Source organism: Muntiacus reevesi, chromosome 4, assembly GCF_963930625.1.
Source record: "Muntiacus reevesi chromosome 4, mMunRee1.1, whole genome shotgun sequence".
Lineage (NCBI taxonomy): Eukaryota > Metazoa > Chordata > Mammalia > Artiodactyla > Cervidae > Muntiacus > Muntiacus reevesi.
The window spans coordinates 164,241,174-164,260,772 of NC_089252.1; the positions used below are offsets into that span (position 1 = coordinate 164,241,174).

Below are 19,599 nucleotides of genomic sequence, written 5' to 3' on the forward strand. Positions count from 1 at the left end.
CTGCTGAAGCTAAAGCTCCAATACTCTGGCCACTTGATGCAAAGAGCCGACTCACTGGAAAAGACCCCCATGCTGGGAAATATTGAGGGCTGGTCAAGAAGAGGGTGACAGAGAATGAGATGGTTTGATGGCATCACCAAATCAGTGGAGATGAGTTTGAGTACACTCTGAGAGAGAGTGAAGGTCAAGGAAGCCTGGCGTGTTGCAGTCCATGGGTTTGCAAAGAGGTGGAAATGACTTAGTGACTGAACAACTGTATTTTTCAATTTTAAAATTTCAATTTGGTTATTTCTATTATTTTTTTTTTTTCTGCTGAGACTTTATCTTTCCATTCATTTCAACAGTATTTGCTCTCACTTTTCAGAACATTTTTATCATGGTTGCTCTAAAAGTCTGTGTTAGATAATTCCACCATCTGTGTCATTCAGAATTGGCCATTTATTGTCTTTTCCCCTGCCAGCTGAGGTTTTCCTGGTTCTTTGTATGCTGAGTAATTGGGATTGTACTCTGGATATTTTGAATATTATGTTATGAGACTCGGTCTTATTTAAACCACATGTAGAATGTTAATGTTTTTGTCTTATCTGGAAATCAACCTAGTTGAATTCAGGATGCAAATCCTGATCAGCCCTCTATGGGCTGTGGTTTCAATATCTGTTCTAACACCTTTGTAGCACTATTTGGATCTGACCTGCACATGCATTATCCAGTGGCGAGTCTGGAGTCCAAGCAGTGGCCTATCCCTTAGTTCAGTTCCCAAAGTCTTTGCTGGTATACTGCTGAAGATCAGACCCGAGCATGTGCAAGTCACAACAAGCGCAGGAGTCCATAAAGAACTTCATGAGATAGCTTTCTAAATCTACACCCTCTCTGTAACCTCTCTAGTACTTTTTGGTTGGTTTTTTTTTTTTTCCATTTATTTTTATTAGTTCGAGGCTAATTACTTCACAACATTGCAGTGGGTTTTGTCATACATTGCCATGAATCAGCCATGGAGTTACATGTGTTCCCCATCCCGATCCCCCCTCCCACCTCCCTCTCCACCTGATTCCTCTGGATCTTCCCAGCCCACCAGGCCCGAGCACTTGACTCATGCCTCCCACCTGGGCTGGTGATCTGTTTCACCACAGATAATATACATGCTGTTCTTTCGAAACATCCCACCCTCACCTTCTCCCACAGAGTTCAAAAGTCTGTTCTGTACTTCTGCGTCTCTTCTTCTGCCCTGCATATAGGGCCATCGTTACCATCTTTCTAAATTCCGTATATATGTGTTAGTATACTGTAATGTTCTTTATCTTTCTGGCTTACTTCACTCTGTATAATGGGCTCCAGTTTCATCCATCTCATTAGAACTGATTCAAATGAATTCTTTTTAACGGCTGAGTAATATTCCATGGTGTATATGTACCACAGCTTCCTTATCCATTCGTCTGCTGATGGGCATCTAGGTTGCTTCCATGTCCTGGCTATTATAAACAGTGCTGCGATGAACATTGGGGTGCACGTGTCTCTTTCAGATCTGGATTCCTCGGTGTGTATGCCCAGGAGTGGGATTGCTGGGTCATGTGGCAGTTCTATTTCCAGTTTTTTAAGGAATTCCCACACTGTTTTCCACAGTGGCTGTACTAGTTTGCATTCCCACCAACAGTGTAAGAGGGTTCCCTTTTCTCCACACCCTCTCCAGCATTTATTGCTTTTAGACTTTTGGATAGCAGCCATCCTGACTGGCGTGTAATGGTACCTCACTGTGGTTTTGATTTGCATTTCTCTGATAATGAGTGATGTAGAGCATCTTTTCATGTGTTTATTAGCCATCTGTATGTCTTCTTTGGAGAAATGTCTGTTTAGTTCTTTGGCCCATTTTTTGATTGGGTCATTTATTTTTCTGGAAAAAAATATGGAACGCTTCACGAATTTGCGTGTCATCCTTGCGCAGAGGCCATGCTAATCTTCTCTGTATCGTTCCAATTTTAGTATATGTGCTGCCGAAGCAAGCACCTTTTTGGTTCTTTTGACACCCCCTTTCAGTCCTCAGCTCAGAAAGCTGGAGGTTTAGCTATTCCATCATGCCAAGAACTTGTCATGACTCATTTCTCCTCTAATTTCTCTGTCTTAGGAAGTAGACAGCATGTGATGGTGTTACGCAAATACAGCCCTCTCAATAACGGGGTCTCGCTGAAATGCCTTGAAATTTCTGTTATGCGGATGACACTCATCTCTGGTTTCTAATACAGATGTTGAGTGTTGATTATTTATTCATTCAATAAATATTTACAGAGTAACTACTATGTGCCAGTCACTGTTTCAGTGAAAAATACAAGGTTCCTTCCTCTCGGAAACTTACATTTAAATCCAGGCGAGACAGAAAGTGAATTAACAATAAGCAAATATGTAACATGTCAAAAAGGGGTAAGTGCTAGAGAGAAAAATAAAGTTAGGGAAGGGAAGTGGGGGTACAGCCTTCTATTTAGAGTTAGGTGGGAGTCAACAGAGTGAGCAGAGTAATGGGATCTGCTTGAAGGTAAAAAGATGGTGCCACCCTTTCCTATTTATACATTTCATTAGTTATTGCAAAGAGATCTTGTGAGGTAAGGAAGCTGCAGCCCTGGGGTATGCCATCTTGCTCAGTTGGCCCCTGATTTCATGTCTTTTCATTTTAAGCATCCTAACACTGTATAGTCAAAGCACAGTTTTCATGTGTACCTAGAGAATAGGCTAATTCTCCATGAACAAATAGCATCAGGTCTGAATTAGTTACTGGATATTGCTCCCCATTCCTCTGTGGTAAACACTGGTGTACCTGGGGCCAAGTTTCTTTAAGGCTTTAGTTTACAATAAATGTTTGTTTTCTTTGGGTCTTACACAACATGTTCATTGTACAAAAATCAGAAATTATGGGCAAGCAAATAGAAGAAAATAAAAGTAACTTAGAGATACCCATTTAAAATAACTTTGTCTATACACTTCCAGATTTCTTTCTTTTCTTTTTTTTTTTTTTTTAACCATAAATAGGTTTCAAGCACTTTTTGAAAACTATTCTCAATGTAATTGTGGGTTCAACTACTATATAATGCTGTGTGACAAAATGTACAATTTATCTGACCTCGGGTTTTTTTAAGATTATATCAGTTTCCAAGGAGACAGACACATAACATCTGCTTCATGTTCTATTTAAAAGTCTTTGATGGGGACTTCCCTGGCAATCCAGTGGTTAAGACTGCTTCCTCGGCAGGTGGCTGGTCAGGGAACTAAGTTCCCGCATGCCATGTGGTGTGGACAAAAAAAGTCTTTAATGAAGCTTGTAAACTGATGGTGAATGCTCTTATATAATAACTCACATGCTAAATTGATGGCTAGGTCAATCACATATGTCTTAGGGGAGATATGTATACATATAGCTGATTCATGCTGCTGTACGGCAGAAATTAACAACATTGTAAAGCAATTATACTCCAATTAAAAATAGTAGAAATATCATATATGTCCTGTTGTCACTGGGTAATAAAAGGCAACAAAATAAATGCGGGAACAGCAGCACTAACAACTGCCACTTATTAAGCACTTAATATGTGCCAGCTATCCTGTTAAGCAATTTATAAACACAAATTAAAAAGTTTCTAAAATATTTCAGAAAAGTGCACCACTCTAAGAAACCATAGCTTGATTTTAATTTATTTCTAGAAAAATGAGCTAACTGTAGAGCTGGTAAAACTCAAGAGAACCAGCTAGTAGCGTTAGCCTGAACTATACTCACTTATTTATCCAGGCCTCATCAATAATTAAGCTGTCCCCTGAGGCCACCGGAATACCATTTAATTCTTCTGCTACACTGCACTGAAGTGCTTTGAAAATGTTCCTCTTGTTATATTATTTACCACATGCTAAATCACACTGGTAGTTCTCGGCTAATAATGTAGTCAATTTATTTTGCAGAGGCTACATTACTCCTCAGTAAATCACAGCCATGACCATCTTTACTCTAGAAAGGCAAAAAGTAAGAATTGCCCATCAAAGCATGAAATTCTAATGCCACTCTCTGACCTAATAATTCTGCTTCAGTAGTATAAGAAAAATATCAAAGATGTGCGAAAGATTTAAATGTCCAACAACAGGAAAAGAACACCGCCGTACTGGCAGTGAAGCAATAAGCAGGCACCAAGTATCCTGTTTTAAAAGATTACGTTCAGGGCTTCTCTGGTGGTGCAGTGGTTAAGAATCTGCTTTCAATGCAGAGGACACGGGTTTGAACCCTCGCCCAAGACGATCCAACATGCCGTGGGCAACTAAGCCTGTGCCTACGACTTCTGAGTCTACCTCCTCTGCAACCAGAGCGTAGCCCCACTGGCCTCAACTAGAGAGAGCCCGTGTGCAGCGATGAAGACCCAGCGCGATAAATAAATACAAGTACATCGAAAGAGAAAAAGATTTCTTCCAGACATAGGAAATGCTAACAATATTTTCCATGAAAAGGGCATGTTCCCAGGCTATCTTGCAATGACATTTCAATTCTGTAGAATACATATATATTAATATGCATATATATTTGTCTAGTACACATATGAATACAGAAAAGATACAGTCAGGAATATTAGCAGTAGGTAGTATTAATATGGGTAGCTTTTATTTCCAGTTTTATATCTTTTGGTGTTTTCTAAATTTCTACAATGAGTATATATTTTTACATTCAAACAGAAATAAGACTCGTTTACATACAGATTTGAGTTTTCAGATTTTTTAAACTTATGAACTTTTTCTTCAAAACAAGGTTAGAGCCCTAGAGATCTGTACTAGATTAGTAACATTTATTAACTTAAAGCAGCTGTGTGAATATTAACTTATTTTAAATAAGTCTAATTGAAAACACCGTTCCCACTTCCCCACATGAAATGTCATTCTACTAAGGTATTTAAATAGAATAGGATTGTCTTTCTACTAAGAAAATTTAAATAGAATAGGACTGGCTTGATCATAATTTTAAAATGACTATAAATTTCCAAATCTTACTAGTACTCTCCGCTTCCTCTCAGATTACGCCACAAAATCAATGATACGAAAAGTGGGTTAATTTCATTCCTGTGAGTCTCAATCTGATAATCTAAGGCATTTAGGCCAAAGTGAGGTAATTCTGAGTGGCCTGCAGCCAGTCTCTGCTGCTTTGAGCCTCTGTCTACAACTTGGATGACTGAGAGATTTTGCTGCCTCATCCAGAACTATCTTTCTTCAGGATTTTCATTAGAAATGAATAGGACCAGGAACCGCAGTGTCCCCAAATTCTCAGAAGTTCCTAACCTGTGCATTCTATAACACCTCCAATGACCACTGAGAAACCCCAGCAGGGTTACAGTAACTATGAACTATCTAAGACCCACAGGCAAAGACAAGGAAGCATGTGAGTGAGCCAGGCTCTGCAAGTTATAGCTGGGCCTTTTGCTTCCTCATCCCTGAAATGTGACTTAAAATCCCCGTTCACTGGGCAACTGTGAGGGGGCATGAGTTAATGTGTGGGAAATGCAGGGTACAGTGCTGGGCACAGAGTGAAAATTCAGTAAAGTGGTAGCTACAGTACTTCATGTCATTACTATCGGTGCAGAAACAAAATAAATTATACCAGTACACATATCTATGCAAAATGGATAAAAACATTAATAACTTGAAAACAACCTATGGGGCAGTGATAGGCTTCCTTGATGGCTCAGACGGTAAAGAATCTGCCTGCAAGGCGGAAGACCTGGGTTTGATCCCTGGGTTGGGAGGATCCCCTGGAGAAGGAAACGGCAACCCACTCCAGTGTTCTTGCCTGGGAAATCCCATGGACAGAGGAGCCTGGTGGGCTACTGTCCATGGGATCACAGAGGCAGACACGATTGAGTGGCTAACACTTTCACAGATAATTGAACATATTTGAATGCTACTTTTTTAAAGTTGTTTGGCCACATGGCATGGTGAGATCTTGGTTCCCCAACTAGGGATCGAACTCAGGCCCCCTGCATTGGAAGCACAGAGTCTGAACCACTGGACCACTAGTGGTGGTGGTGGTTAGTTGCTAAGTCATGTGCAACTCTTGAGACCCCATGAACTGTATCTGAAATAAGTGACTATACGTACTTTACAGACATAGAAACTGAGACTTAAGAGGTTTACCAACACTTCCAGGTCCACGGAGATAACAAGAGAGATAAAATCCACATTCATACCCCAAATATCTGACGTTAGAGCCTTAGAAATGAACCAGTATGTTATTCTGACCAACAATATAGCTGTGTAAGAGGCGGCATCTGTCAAGCACTGAGCATCTACCTGCATCTCCATGTAGATGTGCGGTTATTTTTGAAAAATGAGGAAGTCGCAAAATCCCCTGAAAGAAGATCAAGCATTATGCTAAGGACTTCACAGAAGTTCTAAAGGTTATTTCAGACTGATTCTGATCACTTCCTTCTGTTCTGACAAAAAAGTATGCTTCTGGAACCATAGTAATAGAAGAGCTGGAGAAGGAGATGGCTTGGCAATTTTAAAAAAGCAGAAAATACTAGTTTTGGTTTTTAACCTAAAGGCATATGAAGTTCTCTAGACTTGAGAGATATGGGTCTTGGCTTCCTACATGTGCAGATGACAAATGTGTCCTAGTGGGCTGATCTGGCTCCTCAAGGCTTTCCCGTCTTTCCCTCTCTTGTTCTTAATTTTTTAAGCAAGAATACACATGGAAAGGTGAGGCACGTCATCTGCTGGGTTTGCTTGAGGAGCTAGAATTTGATACCTGTCATTGTAATGATGGTTAACTTTCCAGCTGATGGGCAATAGAGGTGAGAAGACTGTTCGCTCTACTAAATGCTGAAGCAACCAGGAGTCTGCTATAAATAGGCAGCTTCTAAGGAGTATGAGTCCCAGAAAATCTGGATAAGAAGAGGACTTCTAGGCAGCAAACAAGCAGGCATTGTGTGTGTGTGTGTTTACCGTACATTCCTCAGGCCCTCTCTCAAGAGCTATATTTCCCCAGCTACTGGGAATATTGGCTGCTGGCTGATGAAACTCACAGCTGATCTCGCTCTTGGAATCTCTGTTGGGAATTACCCTCCAGCAGTGGGAGCTGCCTCATCCCCAAGATTACCTAGCCCCTCCCCAACGGCAGCTCAGATGTAACGTCTGCAAAAGAAACATGAGGCCTCCTTGGTGACAAACTCCAAAGGGCCATCCCAACCTCTGAGCACCCACGGCTCACCTTCCCCTCTGCCCGTCCCCGCCCTCCCCACTCCTGGAGATAGAGGAGTGCACTTTCTTGAAACATCTCCCAAGATCACAAAAGCACAAAAGTTGGGATTCAAGCCTAAATCCATTTGACTCTCAGCTCTGAGTTTCCATCAACTTTAAGAAGTCCTTGACTTTGATTTACAAATACAGAGACTTATAGCTTAGCAAGACATGCAAAGTGGAGCTGGTGGTAAAGAACGCGCCTGCCAACGTGAAAGATGTAAGAGACCTAGATCCAATCCCTGGGTCAGGAAGATCCCCCGGAGGAGGGCAGGGCAACCCACGTCAGGATTCTTGCCTGGAGAATCCATGGACAGGAGCCTGGCGGGCTATGGTCCATAGAGTCACAGAGAGTCGGATGCGATAGAAGCGTCTTAGCACACACACACCTCCTTTCCAGCCTCACACATCTCACCGCCATACAATCTCTCACCAAACTCACACCAAACTCTTTCCTCTTCCTGAACATGTCATGCTTCTGTTTTCCCTGGAACAGTTCACTGTCCTCATCTGCTTGATGACCATTCTCCTTCTCCTGCCGGTTTGTCTGCAGGGGTTTCCTCCACCGTGAAGAATTTCCTGGCCCCTCAGGAAGGTTAGGGATTCCCAGGTGGCTCAGTGGTAAAGAATCCTCCTGCAATCCTGGAGATGCAAGAGATGTGGGTTCGGCCCCTGGGTTGGGAAGACCCTATGGAGAAGGGAATGGCAACCCACTTCGGTATTCTTGCCTGGAGAATTCCATGGACAGAGGAGCCTGGCGGGCTATATTCCATGGGGTTGCAAATAGTAGGACACAACTGAGCGCATGTGTGAGCACGCGCACGCGTGCGTGCACACACACACACACACACACACACACACACAGTAAGGTTAAGATCTCCATCCTTCAAGTTTCTAGAGCAGGTTGTATGTTCCCTAATCGTAGTGACTGTTAATTTTTTTAAGTGATTCTGTGCAGGCAGGAATATCTTTTAACTCTGCTTCCCATCCTGGCATTTAAAGATGCTTTGTAGAATGGACGAATAAATGAACTCAGCTGAGTTGCTGGTCCCGGAGGCCTGGACTGAAAGGTTGCCAGCATGCCTGTGACTTGGAAGCATTATACAGCATCATACAAATTTGGATAAACTATGACCTCCTTGAGCATGAGGACTAGTTTTTCTTTACTGAAGTAGCCTTTCCAAGACCTGACACCATCTCCCACTCATAGACGATAAGATCCAAAAAGCCCACTGAGCCAAATGAAGCCTTAGCAGAAAGGACTGGCATCCCAGAAAATTACTTCACTTTCCTGGGTCAGTCCAAACTATTTTTTTAAAACCTCTGTTTTAAGACACACAAGCTATTTCTCTGTTTTCTTAACAGGCTCTTATTTCCAAATTTCAAAAAATTTCTCCTTTGTTTGAAACGTGCTTCCCTCTATTTAACAGAGCAAAAGACAACTTCAAGTTTGCTAATTTCCAGTTCTAGGTCGGGAATCAAATCTAATGAGGAGATATCAAACATGACTCAGAAGTTTCCCAGCTGGCCTGCACATATCGCTGTCCCTTTGAGACATAAATATACTTTTAATCTACAAGGTGCTTTTCCCCCCACTTTCTGAAACTAAGACTTACTGAATAGAGGTACAGATGTTAGTATAGACACCAAACTCCCCAAGTATGATGCTTAGGATGTGGGAGAGAACCACTGTCCTATAAACACAAAAACCGAAAGTCAGTTTTCTTGGGCAAGTAGCTGCCTTCTCTACACAGGAAATGGTCCAATCTTGTTATTGCTCTGAACAAAGATGTCCAAACAATAACAACAACAAACTGCCGAGAGCTGGCTGAGACGGGTAACAATGATAAGAAGTCTTAAAAACCCAGCTCCTTTTTTTTTTTTAAGTGGATTTGGGAAGGAGGAACCTCTCTGGCATGTAAGGGACTGAATTTCCGTGCCCCGTGGAATTTTTTTTCTTGTCAGTTTCTCACAGCCTCCAATGCTAGCCTGGTGGGAGTGAGAAAAACCGTGATAATGTTTTCCCAAGAGAGCGCCACATCTGGTTATCCTCTTCTTCACAAGTCTCTGATCATGTGTGAGCCTAAAGCACAGTTCTTAAGGTTTTTCCTCTCTGGTCTGTTTTTTTATAACCTCAGGAAGTCTGTTCCTAAAGACAGAGGTGCAGTTGGCAAGTACATCTCATTTCAAAATCCTGCTTACATCCTTCAGGTCACAGCTGCGCTGCCTTACAACTCTACGAGTGTGCCTGCTCAACTTTTTATTCTGTGTCTTTAAAATATCTGTTGTGTGTATGTGTGTATGTTAGTTGCTCAGTCATGTCTGACCCTTTGCGACCCCATGGACTGTAGCCCGCCAGGCTCCTCTGTCCATGGGATTCTCCAGGCAAGAATACTGGAGTGGGTTGCCATGCCCTCCTCCAGGGGATCTTCCCGACCCAGGGATCGAAGCCAGGTCTCCCGCACTGCAGGTAGATTCTTTACTGTCTGAGCCACCAAGGAAGTCCAAAGTATCTGTTTGCTTATTTATTTTCTGAACCTAATCTCTACGGAATACCACGAAGGATTTAAGGCACCAGATCCTCCCCAGTCTCGGCTACGGGCTCAGTGGGCATAGGGAAGCACACCCTGGTGGGACAGACGGAAGATACCTTTTTAAACATCCTGGTGGCATCCTCACTTATCTGCATGAACCGCATAATCACATTGTTCAGATAGATGTCACTCAGGGTGGCGTGGTCTTTGCTTTCTCGCCTCACTTGGTTCAGGAGCAAGTACCAGCAGTTCACTGGAGACAACAAGTTCTGGTCTTTCCTGAGAAGTGAAGAGAAGAGAATTAGCATCCGGTTCAAAGCTGCTCCGAACAGCTGCGGGAAGTCACCGCGCAAACCCAGGAGCCGCAACACGCGGGCGGCTCTTGTTTCTTCTCCTCTGGGCGGAGCTCTTAGCAAGACACTCGACAGCCCTGGGCTTGGAAAAAATACTTGGACCAAGAACACCAGTCAAAAGCTACACTCCTGACAAGGGCCCAGAACCCGAACGCACTCACAGTGCTCAGGCAGGCCTTCGGCTTTAATCACCTCATTGAAGAAAGCCGTTTACGTTTACATAAAAATCTACTGACTGCCATCTCTCAGACTGCGGTTTGCCACTGAACACAAAGCCTGCTTTGAATGTCCAGTGTGCTGCTGGAAGAGATTTGGCTAGGTATACTTTTCATGGGACACAAATGCGAGAATGATTTACTAATCCCCTGATACTTAACCTCCAGCCTCTCAAAAAGTGTTCCTGGGAAACAGAATTTTATAGCATTGTTTCAAGGCTCATGAATAGAACCAAGAGGTTCACTGGCTTATGACTTGTCACATGTCCTTTTAAAGCTCATTAAGCTATTTCCTTGTTTTATTCTAGATAATAAAGTGAAAAGTGAATATAAACCACAAAAGGCAACTTGCAAAAAATCTTACCAAAAAACTCCAAAGAAAAGCAATGACTAACAGAGACATTATCGCTTTAGAAAATATATATATATGATGTTTGTTTTTTGCTTTTTACTTAAAAAATCTAACTATAGGAATTTCCCTGACTGTCCAGTGGTTAAGACTCTGTATTTCCAAAGCATGGACTGTGGGTTTGATCCCTGGTCAGGGAACTAAGATCCTACATGACGTGTGGCATGGCCAAAATAAAAAAAAAATTATATTAAACAAAAACAAAACTAACTCTAAAATGGCAAAATGGCACAGAATGTTTATCCTAACTTAGAGACACGAGTTCAATTTTCTAAGACATGTTATCCTCCTACTAGTCATGATGATTTATGATTCTGAGTATTAACTAAATTAGAAAAGAAATGATTAAACCAGGTCTTTCAGTCCTTAAGTCCCTCAGAGTCAGGGTTTAAGAGTGCATCAAGTCAAAACTCTCTTTAGAAGAAAGAGGAGGTAGGAATGGGTGTAAGGGTAGAAACCCCTAATCTAGGGTCCTAGCACTTACAACCACAAGAGAAGACTTCCATTCTCCCAGCTGGCATAATAAGAATTACGCCCCAACCCAGAGAACCTTCTTTTCCCTCTAAAGCCATTGGGCATGGGGCAGTGGTTCCATGGCAGAAAGAATACTGAATTCTTTGTACTGACATTCTCTACCACCCAGTCCAAAAGGTAAATGCTACCTTACATTAACTTACCTATATACTCTTTATGCTGAAGTAAATCATACATTCTTTGAGAATGTGGCATACTTCTTTTGTATCCTCACGGCCCTGCCCATGTTCAGCATTACATACATGTTTTTTTCATTCACTGAATAAACATTTTTTATTGTCCTAATAGTAAGTAATAACAGTATTGACAACAACATCAGAGGCGGCTAAGTTACCATTTACTGAGCACCTACTGGGACTTCCCTAGTGGCTCAGAGGTTAAAGCATCTGCCTACAATGCGGGAGACCCAGGTTCAATCCCTGGGTTGGGAAGATCCCCTGGAGAAGGAAATGGCAACCCACTCCAGTATTCTTGCCTGGAGAATCCCATAGATGGAGGAGCCTAGTAGGCTACAATCTATGGGGTCACAAAAAGAGTCAGACACGACTGAGCGACTTCACTTTCACTTTCACTGAGTACCCAGGTCAAGTTCATGGAATATGGGTCTAAACTGTATACACTCCAAACTCCAAAATCATTACATACTAGCTAGGAGATCTTGGCCAAGTTATTTAAACTTCTCTGTGCCTCTGTTGCTTCATTTATAAAGTGGGTAAAGTAGCAGTACTGATTTTATAAGGTTATGAGGATTTTTCAGTTTATATATATTTTAATGTTTACTAGAATGCCTTAGATTCATAGAAAGTGCTATATAAAGTTGGGATCTTCCTGATGGCTCAGATGGTAAAGAATCTGCCTGCAGCGCAGGAGACCTGAGTTCAGTCCCTGGGTAGGGAAGATACTCTAGAGAAGGGAATGGCTACCCACTCCAGTATTCTTGCCTGGAGAATTCCATGGACAGAGGAGCCTCGCAGGCTATATAGTCCATGGGGTTGCAAAGAGTCAAACACAACTGGGCGACTAACACTATACTATATAAAGTTAGTGATTTTTATCCAGCAGTTGGTCTAAAACCTATACACATTAACTACTTAATTCAACAATTTAAGGCAGAGATTAAGATAGATCCCCTCTATCAATGAGGGAACTTAAGCTTTAGCAAGGCATAATGATTTGTTCAAGAACAAAACTAGTATCGGAGAAAGTCTTTGAGTCCATGGAGGCTGATCCAAGCCTTGGTATTTCCACCATGCAGCGGTCAATTCAGGCCAATACAGGACAAGCATCCCCAAACTGAGTAAGAGCTAGACTCCTCAGCCTAGCTTAAATGACTGGTAAAGTAACAATGCCAAAGATGTAACATTTGTTTAGTGAGGAGAAGGAATATTGAATGTGTACCTAATGTCAGCTCTCAGTCACATCAAGGATTTGTCATGTTTCATCTGATGGTCACAAAATCTCATTTTACAAGTTAGGAAACCAAGGCTCAGAAATACTGACTCTACTGACCAAGGTTACACAGCAGAGCTAGTATTCAAGCCAGGTCTGTTTGACTCTTTCTTAAAGCTTGTCTTTGGCTTTTGACCCCCAAACCTGGTTTGTCCTTTCTGTAGACTTCTTATCTGCAGTCCCGTAGTCAATAACAAACTTAAGGAAAATTCCAAGCCTCATACCTTTTTAAGAAAACTAGTGAACCAAGCAGGAGAAAGAAAAAGTGGCAGCTGATGCACTCAGGGATCAGACTAAAGTGCATACGCCCATCATGTTTTCGGTTCACAAGTGATTCCCAAGTACAGAAAACACAAGCAGACACTCAAAAATATTTACTGTATAAAGCAATGGGCTGTCCTCTTATTTGCAATTACTTTTAAAAGGGGACAGTTTCTATAAATGCAGATCTAGTACTGGCTCCAGTCTCTGTCAAGCACATGTGACATCTGCTCACCCTGGGAACCATCATCAAAATTTATTTCTCTGCTGGACCAACACTACAGGTTAAAGTGGGCCCAAAATAAAAACTAAAAAAGGTATTCCCTATCCAGAATAGTGCTGCATTTGCTTCTGCAAAAGAACCCCTACTCTCTTTTCTTTCTGCAAAAGTTCCTACTTTTTTTTTTCTTACGATGAGAAGAGTTAAAAAAGTTTTTTTTATTGACATAGAGTTGATGTGCAATATTATGTAAGTTACAGGTATACACTTACAATATTATGTAAGTTACAGTGTAAAGGTCTATATTAGTGATTCACAATTTTAAAAGGTTATACTCCATTTATAGTTACTATAAAATATTGGCTATATTCCATGTTATACAATATATCTTTATAACTTTTAAAATACATAATACTTCGCACATTTTTATCTCCTATCCTCATGTTGTCCTTCTCCCCACTGGTAACCACTAATTTGTCATCTATGTTTGTGAATATGCTTCTTTCTTATTATCTTCACTAGTTTGTTGTGTTTTTTAGATTCCACATATAAGTGATATCATACAGTACTTGTCGGCATTTATCATACAGCATCTGTCTGACTTATTTCACTTAGCATAATACCCTCAAAGTCTATCCATGTTGCCACAAATGGAAATACTTCATTCTTTTTTTTTATAACTGAGTAGTATCCCATTGTGTGTGTGTAACACAGCTGCTTTATCCATTCATGGACATCGGTTGTTTTCATTCCTTGGCAGTTGTAAATAATTGGGATGCATGTATCTTTTCAAATTAGTGTTTTGCTTTTTTGGATATATACCCAAGAGTAGAACTGCCAAAGAAGACACACAGATGGTGAACAGGCACATGGAAAGATGCTCAACAGCATTCAGGGAAATGCAAATCAAAACCGCAATGAAATATATCACCTCACACTTGCCATGATGGCCATCGTCAAGAACACAAACAGCAAATATTAGAATGCATGTGGAGAAGAGGGACCCTCCCACACGGTCAGTGGGAATATAAACTGGTGTAGCCACTGTGAAAAACAGTATGGAGTTTTTTTGTTTAAAAAGCTATCCTACTTTTTACGTAGGACCCAAGGCCACAGAAGGGTATAAGATAAAACTGCAAAGCCAACGGTGAAGACTGATATGGGCTTTTCTGCAGCCTCCTACCATTTGGAGCCCAGGAGCATTTGGGCTTCCTTATTGTCCCATGTGCGTGTCAGGGCGGGGTGGTGGGGGGTGTGGAGGTTGGTGTGAGTGATTTTCTTTTTTAAAAAAAATTTTTTGTAAAATAAATAAATAAAATTAAAAAAAAGTTTGTCTTGAGGTATAGCCGATTAACAATGTTATGACAGTTTAAAGTGAACAGCGAAGGGACATAGAAATACATGTATCCATTCCCCCTCAAACTCCCCTCCCATCCAGACTGCCACATAAAATTGGGCAGAGTTCCCTCTGCTCCACAATAGGTCCTTACTGGTTATCCAGTCTAAGTATAGCAGTGTGCACATGTCCATCCCAGACTCCCTAACTATCCATATGCCTCATCCATGTAATGTTCTGTTCTATTATTTCACTGAGACAGCAGTTCTGCTGCCCCTGACTTTGGGCTGGGATCCTGTGCTATAGGATGGTGATGAGCAAGTCTTCATGTCCAGCTCCCTACCTTACACAGGCCTCCTCTTCTGTCCCCACGTGCGATATGATCACCACTCAAGTTTTCAGTTCCCTTTTTCTTTCTGGGCCACTGGAAATTTCCCCTACTTTCCTGTGAGTTCAGTTATAGATTTACAGTGATGTCTATTATACTTTTGTCAGCATTTCCAGAGAGTTTTGTAGCAGAAATATTTCTCATATTATCTAGTTGTTTTCCCAGAAATGAAATTCTGGGCTGCCTTTTTAACATCTCCTAAACGATTCTATTTCTACCTGCAGTGTGGCTAGTTCATGCCATCATGGTGAAGGCCTTTTGCCTGGTCTCCCTACAGACTATGACCACGTCCTCCTCCAGCCCACAATCCTATCTACAGTTTTCATTTCAAGATGCAGGTCTAAGCTGGTCATCCTTCAACTTAAAAGCCTCTACAAAGGCTTCTCAAGCCGGAGGATAAAGTCCAGACTTCCTGGTGTGGTCTACAGGCCTCTGTGATCAGGCACAACGTACATGGGGAGTCACGTGGCTGACTACCTCATTCCTCGCTCCCACTGGATTATTTCCTGCCCTGCAAAGCTGCCCTGCCCCCCTTCCCTCTGGCCCCTTACGCACGATGTTCCCTTGACTTGAATGTCCCGCTCTGGGCCCTTACCTGGCTAACAAGTCCTCCAGGTCTTCACTTATGGATCATTTCTTCCAGGACCTTCCAGACCCCACCTCCACTACAGAATGGACTGCCATCTGGTCTCCCTGGTAGCTCGCACTGACATCTTTCAGACCACCTGTATACTCTGTTGGAGCTGTTTGCCGACTTGTCTCCTGGATTTAAATTCTAAAGTAAACCTCATTATCAGAAAAACTTGCATGTATTTTGTTTAAACAAATGAAGTACAACTGCCCCCTGAACAACTTAGGTTCAAACTGTGCAGGTCTACTCACACGCAGATTTTTTTTCAATAAATGTAATAGCTGTATTTTCATTTTATATTATCTTTAAATTAACTAGGTACAGGGAACAGTTTCTGTTCAACGAGAGATCACAATATGTAGAACTTGGGTCTGAGCCCTGAATCTATCCATAACTGTTCCGCTTCCTGCCTTTTGGCGAGTCATTTCCCAATTCCTTTGTTTTTTGAGGCAGAGATAACAGTAAACTGACTTTCAACTGCGCAGGGGGTTGGCAAACTAACCCTTGTGGTTGTTCAAGGGTCAACTGTCAATTAATTAAGCTAGATCATCAGCATTTTATCAAAGGCCCTTGTTTTAAGTCAGTCTCTACTGCAACGACCACAAATACTACTGGGATGGGGTAGGAGAATGTAAATTTAAGCAACCCTCATTGGTTATTTTCATGTAAGATCACGACAAAATTCCTGAGCTCTCTGCATGAAGAATCAGCTATTTAAAATTTGCCTATCCAAATATCTATCTGCCAGTGTTAGAGTGAAGTCAGGAAGAGAAAAAACAAATGTCATACATTAACACATATATGTGGAATCTAGAAAAATGGTACAGATGAACTTATTCGCAAAGCAGAATTAGAGTCACAGATGTAAAGGACAAACATGTGGAAACCAAGGGGGAAGAGGGTGTGGGATGGATTGGGAGGTTGGGACTGGCATATATACACTGTTGATGCTATGTATAAAACAGATATCTAACAAGAACCTACTGTATAGCACAGGGAACTCTAAGTGCTCTCTGGTGACCTAAAGGGGAAGGAGATCCAAAGAAGAGGGGCTATATGTATATCGGTGGCTGATTCATTTCGCTGTATAGAAAAAACTATCACAACATTGTAAAGCATTTATACTCCAAATCGAAAAAAGTTGGCTTGAATCACAAAAACAAACAAAACCAAATATCTACCTGTGTCAGACATCAACTCCTACTGTACTTATTGGAAAGAGAAACATGTCAAGAGAATACTATTGGTTTAATATGTAATACACTTATGCTCATAAATTATAAATGCAGAAGGTTTGCTTTTACCTAGGGGGATATATCAATCAACAATGTTTCAGACAAAAAATGGAAAATTCTAAAACCAATAAAGGGCTTCCCTTGGGGCTCAGCTGGTAAAGAATCTACCTGCAATGAGGGAGACCTGGGTTCAATCCCTGGGTTCGGAAGATCCCCTGGAGCAGGGAAAAGCTACCCACTCCAGAATTCTGGCCTAGAGAATTCCATGGACTGTATAGAAGACAGGATATTCTCTTGGAAAGATGAATTTAAGTCAAATCTCTCTTACTTGTACTGTTGATGATCCTTAGTGCTTCTTGTTTTGGCCATGAATCTTTCTGCTAACTTTTCGAGGTTCCGAGAATAATCTGTCTCAATTTCAGCTTTTTTCCGGAAGAAATCTTGCAGGTCCTGCAGAAGCTGAACTCTCATCTCTGTCTGCTGCTCCAGGCATTTCTGTTGTTCTACCAGTTGAGCTCGAATTTCTAAGGAGAGAAGAAGAGAACCCATTTGATGATTTCATGAAAATAACTGAAGTGTTCTGGTATGTGCAAGATAAAAATACTGAATCCCATCATACATTTAGCTCTGCACTGGACCTTTATGAGGCTGCTGTGTTCAGGCTGGGTCTTTAAATAAAGATATCTGCTTACGAACTTATGGTTGCCGGGGGGGAAAGATCAGGGGAAGGGATAGGGAGTTTGTGATGGACTTGTATACACAACTATATTTAAAATGGATAACCAATAAGGACCTAATGTAGAACACATGGAACTCTGCTCAATATTATATGGCAGCCAGGATGGGAGGGGAGTTGGAGGATGGATATACGTATATGATTGGTTGAGTCCCTTTGCTGTTTGCCTTAAAATATCACAACACTGTTGATCGGCTAAGTGCTTAGTCGCTCAGCCTTGTCTGACGCTTTGTAACCCTAGGGACTGTGCCTGCCAGGCTCCTCTGTCCATGGGATTTCCCAGGCAAGAATACTGGAGTGGGTTGTCATGCCCTCCCTCCAGGGAATCTTCCCAACACTGGGATTGAACCCACGTCTCCTGCATTGCAGGCGGATTCTTTACAGTCTGAGTCACTGCGGAAGCCCGTTAATCATCTATATCCCAATCCAAAATAAAAAGTTTAAAAAAAAAAAAAAAGATATCTGCTGACCCTTTAAAAGAATGAGCTAAGCCTCAGTAAAGAAAGTAATAAATTAGATTAGAAACATGGATTACATTTGCAACACCACAAACATGCATGGAGTCATGAGGGGGAAAAAATTAAAGGCTTTCAGATAACAATTTGTAACATATGACATCTTTGGGTAGCTGAGGACATTGTAGTTTTTTAAACCACGTTTCACCTCAACTATCTTTTTTGAGTTTAAATGGCAAAGAAGTGAGCACCATTTCTTCCAGAATTCTCAACCTTCTCAACTTTGCCAGCTGGCACATACAAACACTGACATCTGGTAATTTTTATTTAGTGCATAAATTTCTAGTTTGTAAAACACGTAGCTGTAGGGTTTATAGTAATGCCACGCCTGAAAATAATTTCTTTCTACATCCAAATAATCCACTCATTATGGGGTAATCCCTGGATTCTGCATTATTATTTTGATCACAAGATCAAGACTCTTCACTTGGCTTTGCACATTTTCCACATTGTCCCAACTAACTAAGCTTTACCACATATATAATCCTGAAGAGAATCCTTTGACAAATATTAGGAACACGAACATTAGTCATTTAGTGATTTAGTAGAAACACAAGAGCAAAAGTGTGTCATACAAAACTATCTGCAAATGACTGTAACAATGAACCATGTGTTTTGGAAAAGGAGATACAGTAACTAATAACTACTGACTTGTTTTTGTTCTGAGACTCAGGGCTAACCTCCAAAGACAAGAATATTCATACTGGAAAACTTCTTTATTTCATCTTTCCCAGTGTCAGTGCATATTCCCTAAAAATGAGGGTTGAATCTAATTCAGTGGATTTAGTAGCAATCAATGTCCAAATAACACCTCCTCAATTGCATCCTATTCTTCAGTAACTGACAATGCAAACGCACATACTTGACCATGTGTAATCAGGGTCATTAACAGCAGGGTAATCCAATTCTGAATGAGGAATCAGGAAATTTACTCAACTTATTAATAGCTAATAATAATTGAATACTTACTGTTCTACACTCTACTGAAGTAGGTACTAATATTATCCTCATTTTGCAAAGAAGAAACTGAGGTTTAATAAGATAACATCCTTCATCTAGAGACTTCAGCTAGTAAGTAGCACCCTCAGGAGCTCCAACCCAGGTCTGTCCATCAAATTAATCTTAATAGAATGCTTCTGCCTGACTTTCACCCACGCAACACGTTTTAAGAGCCTATAGTGTGCCAGGCCGATATCCTGGCAAAGAAGATACAGTAACTATGATCCTATATCCTGGCAAAAAAGATACAGTAACTATGAAACAAGGTCTAAGCTCTCAGTTAGGTCATGTCCCAGCAGCCCGGGTTTGGAGGAGTCCTGGGAGAAGATAGGAAAGCATTTTTCAAGTGTCCTCTCTTGGTTTTTCCACTTGGAGATTGGGGGACCCTATTATTCATCTCACAGAAGCATGGGGAACACCAAAATGAAGACAGATTACAGATTTTTAACTACTACAAACAGCAGCTGAATTTTAGTCAATCAAAGAAAAGTGTTTTTCAATACAGTATTATAATCAGCATGTCTGCTAAACTCGTT

At 41.2% G+C, this 19,599-nt stretch overlaps 1 protein-coding gene and 2 non-coding genes across 4 annotated transcripts in view; 1 reads left to right on the forward strand and 2 right to left on the reverse strand.

Annotated features, from left to right (window-relative positions):
- The window catches only part of SRGAP1 (SLIT-ROBO Rho GTPase activating protein 1), a 295,272-nt gene that overhangs the window by 135,371 nt on the left and 140,302 nt on the right, over nt 1-19,599 (reverse strand). For both annotated transcript variants that reach the window (XM_065934719.1, XM_065934718.1), the window contains exons 2-3: nt 17,142-17,337; nt 9,899-10,061 (exon numbers count right to left, since the gene is read on the reverse strand). In XM_065934719.1, coding sequence (XP_065790791.1) covers nt 9,899-10,061; nt 17,142-17,337 — 359 coding nt within the window. The remainder of the gene's footprint in view (nt 1-9,898; nt 10,062-17,141; nt 17,338-19,599) is intronic.
- Nucleotides 1,895-2,001, reverse strand: LOC136167975 (U6 spliceosomal RNA). The gene has a single exon (XR_010663144.1). It is a non-coding gene; the product is annotated as a U6 spliceosomal RNA (small nuclear RNA).
- On the forward strand, nt 11,653-11,724 carry TRNAC-ACA (transfer RNA cysteine (anticodon ACA)). Its single transcript has one exon. It is a non-coding gene; the product is annotated as a tRNA-Cys (tRNA).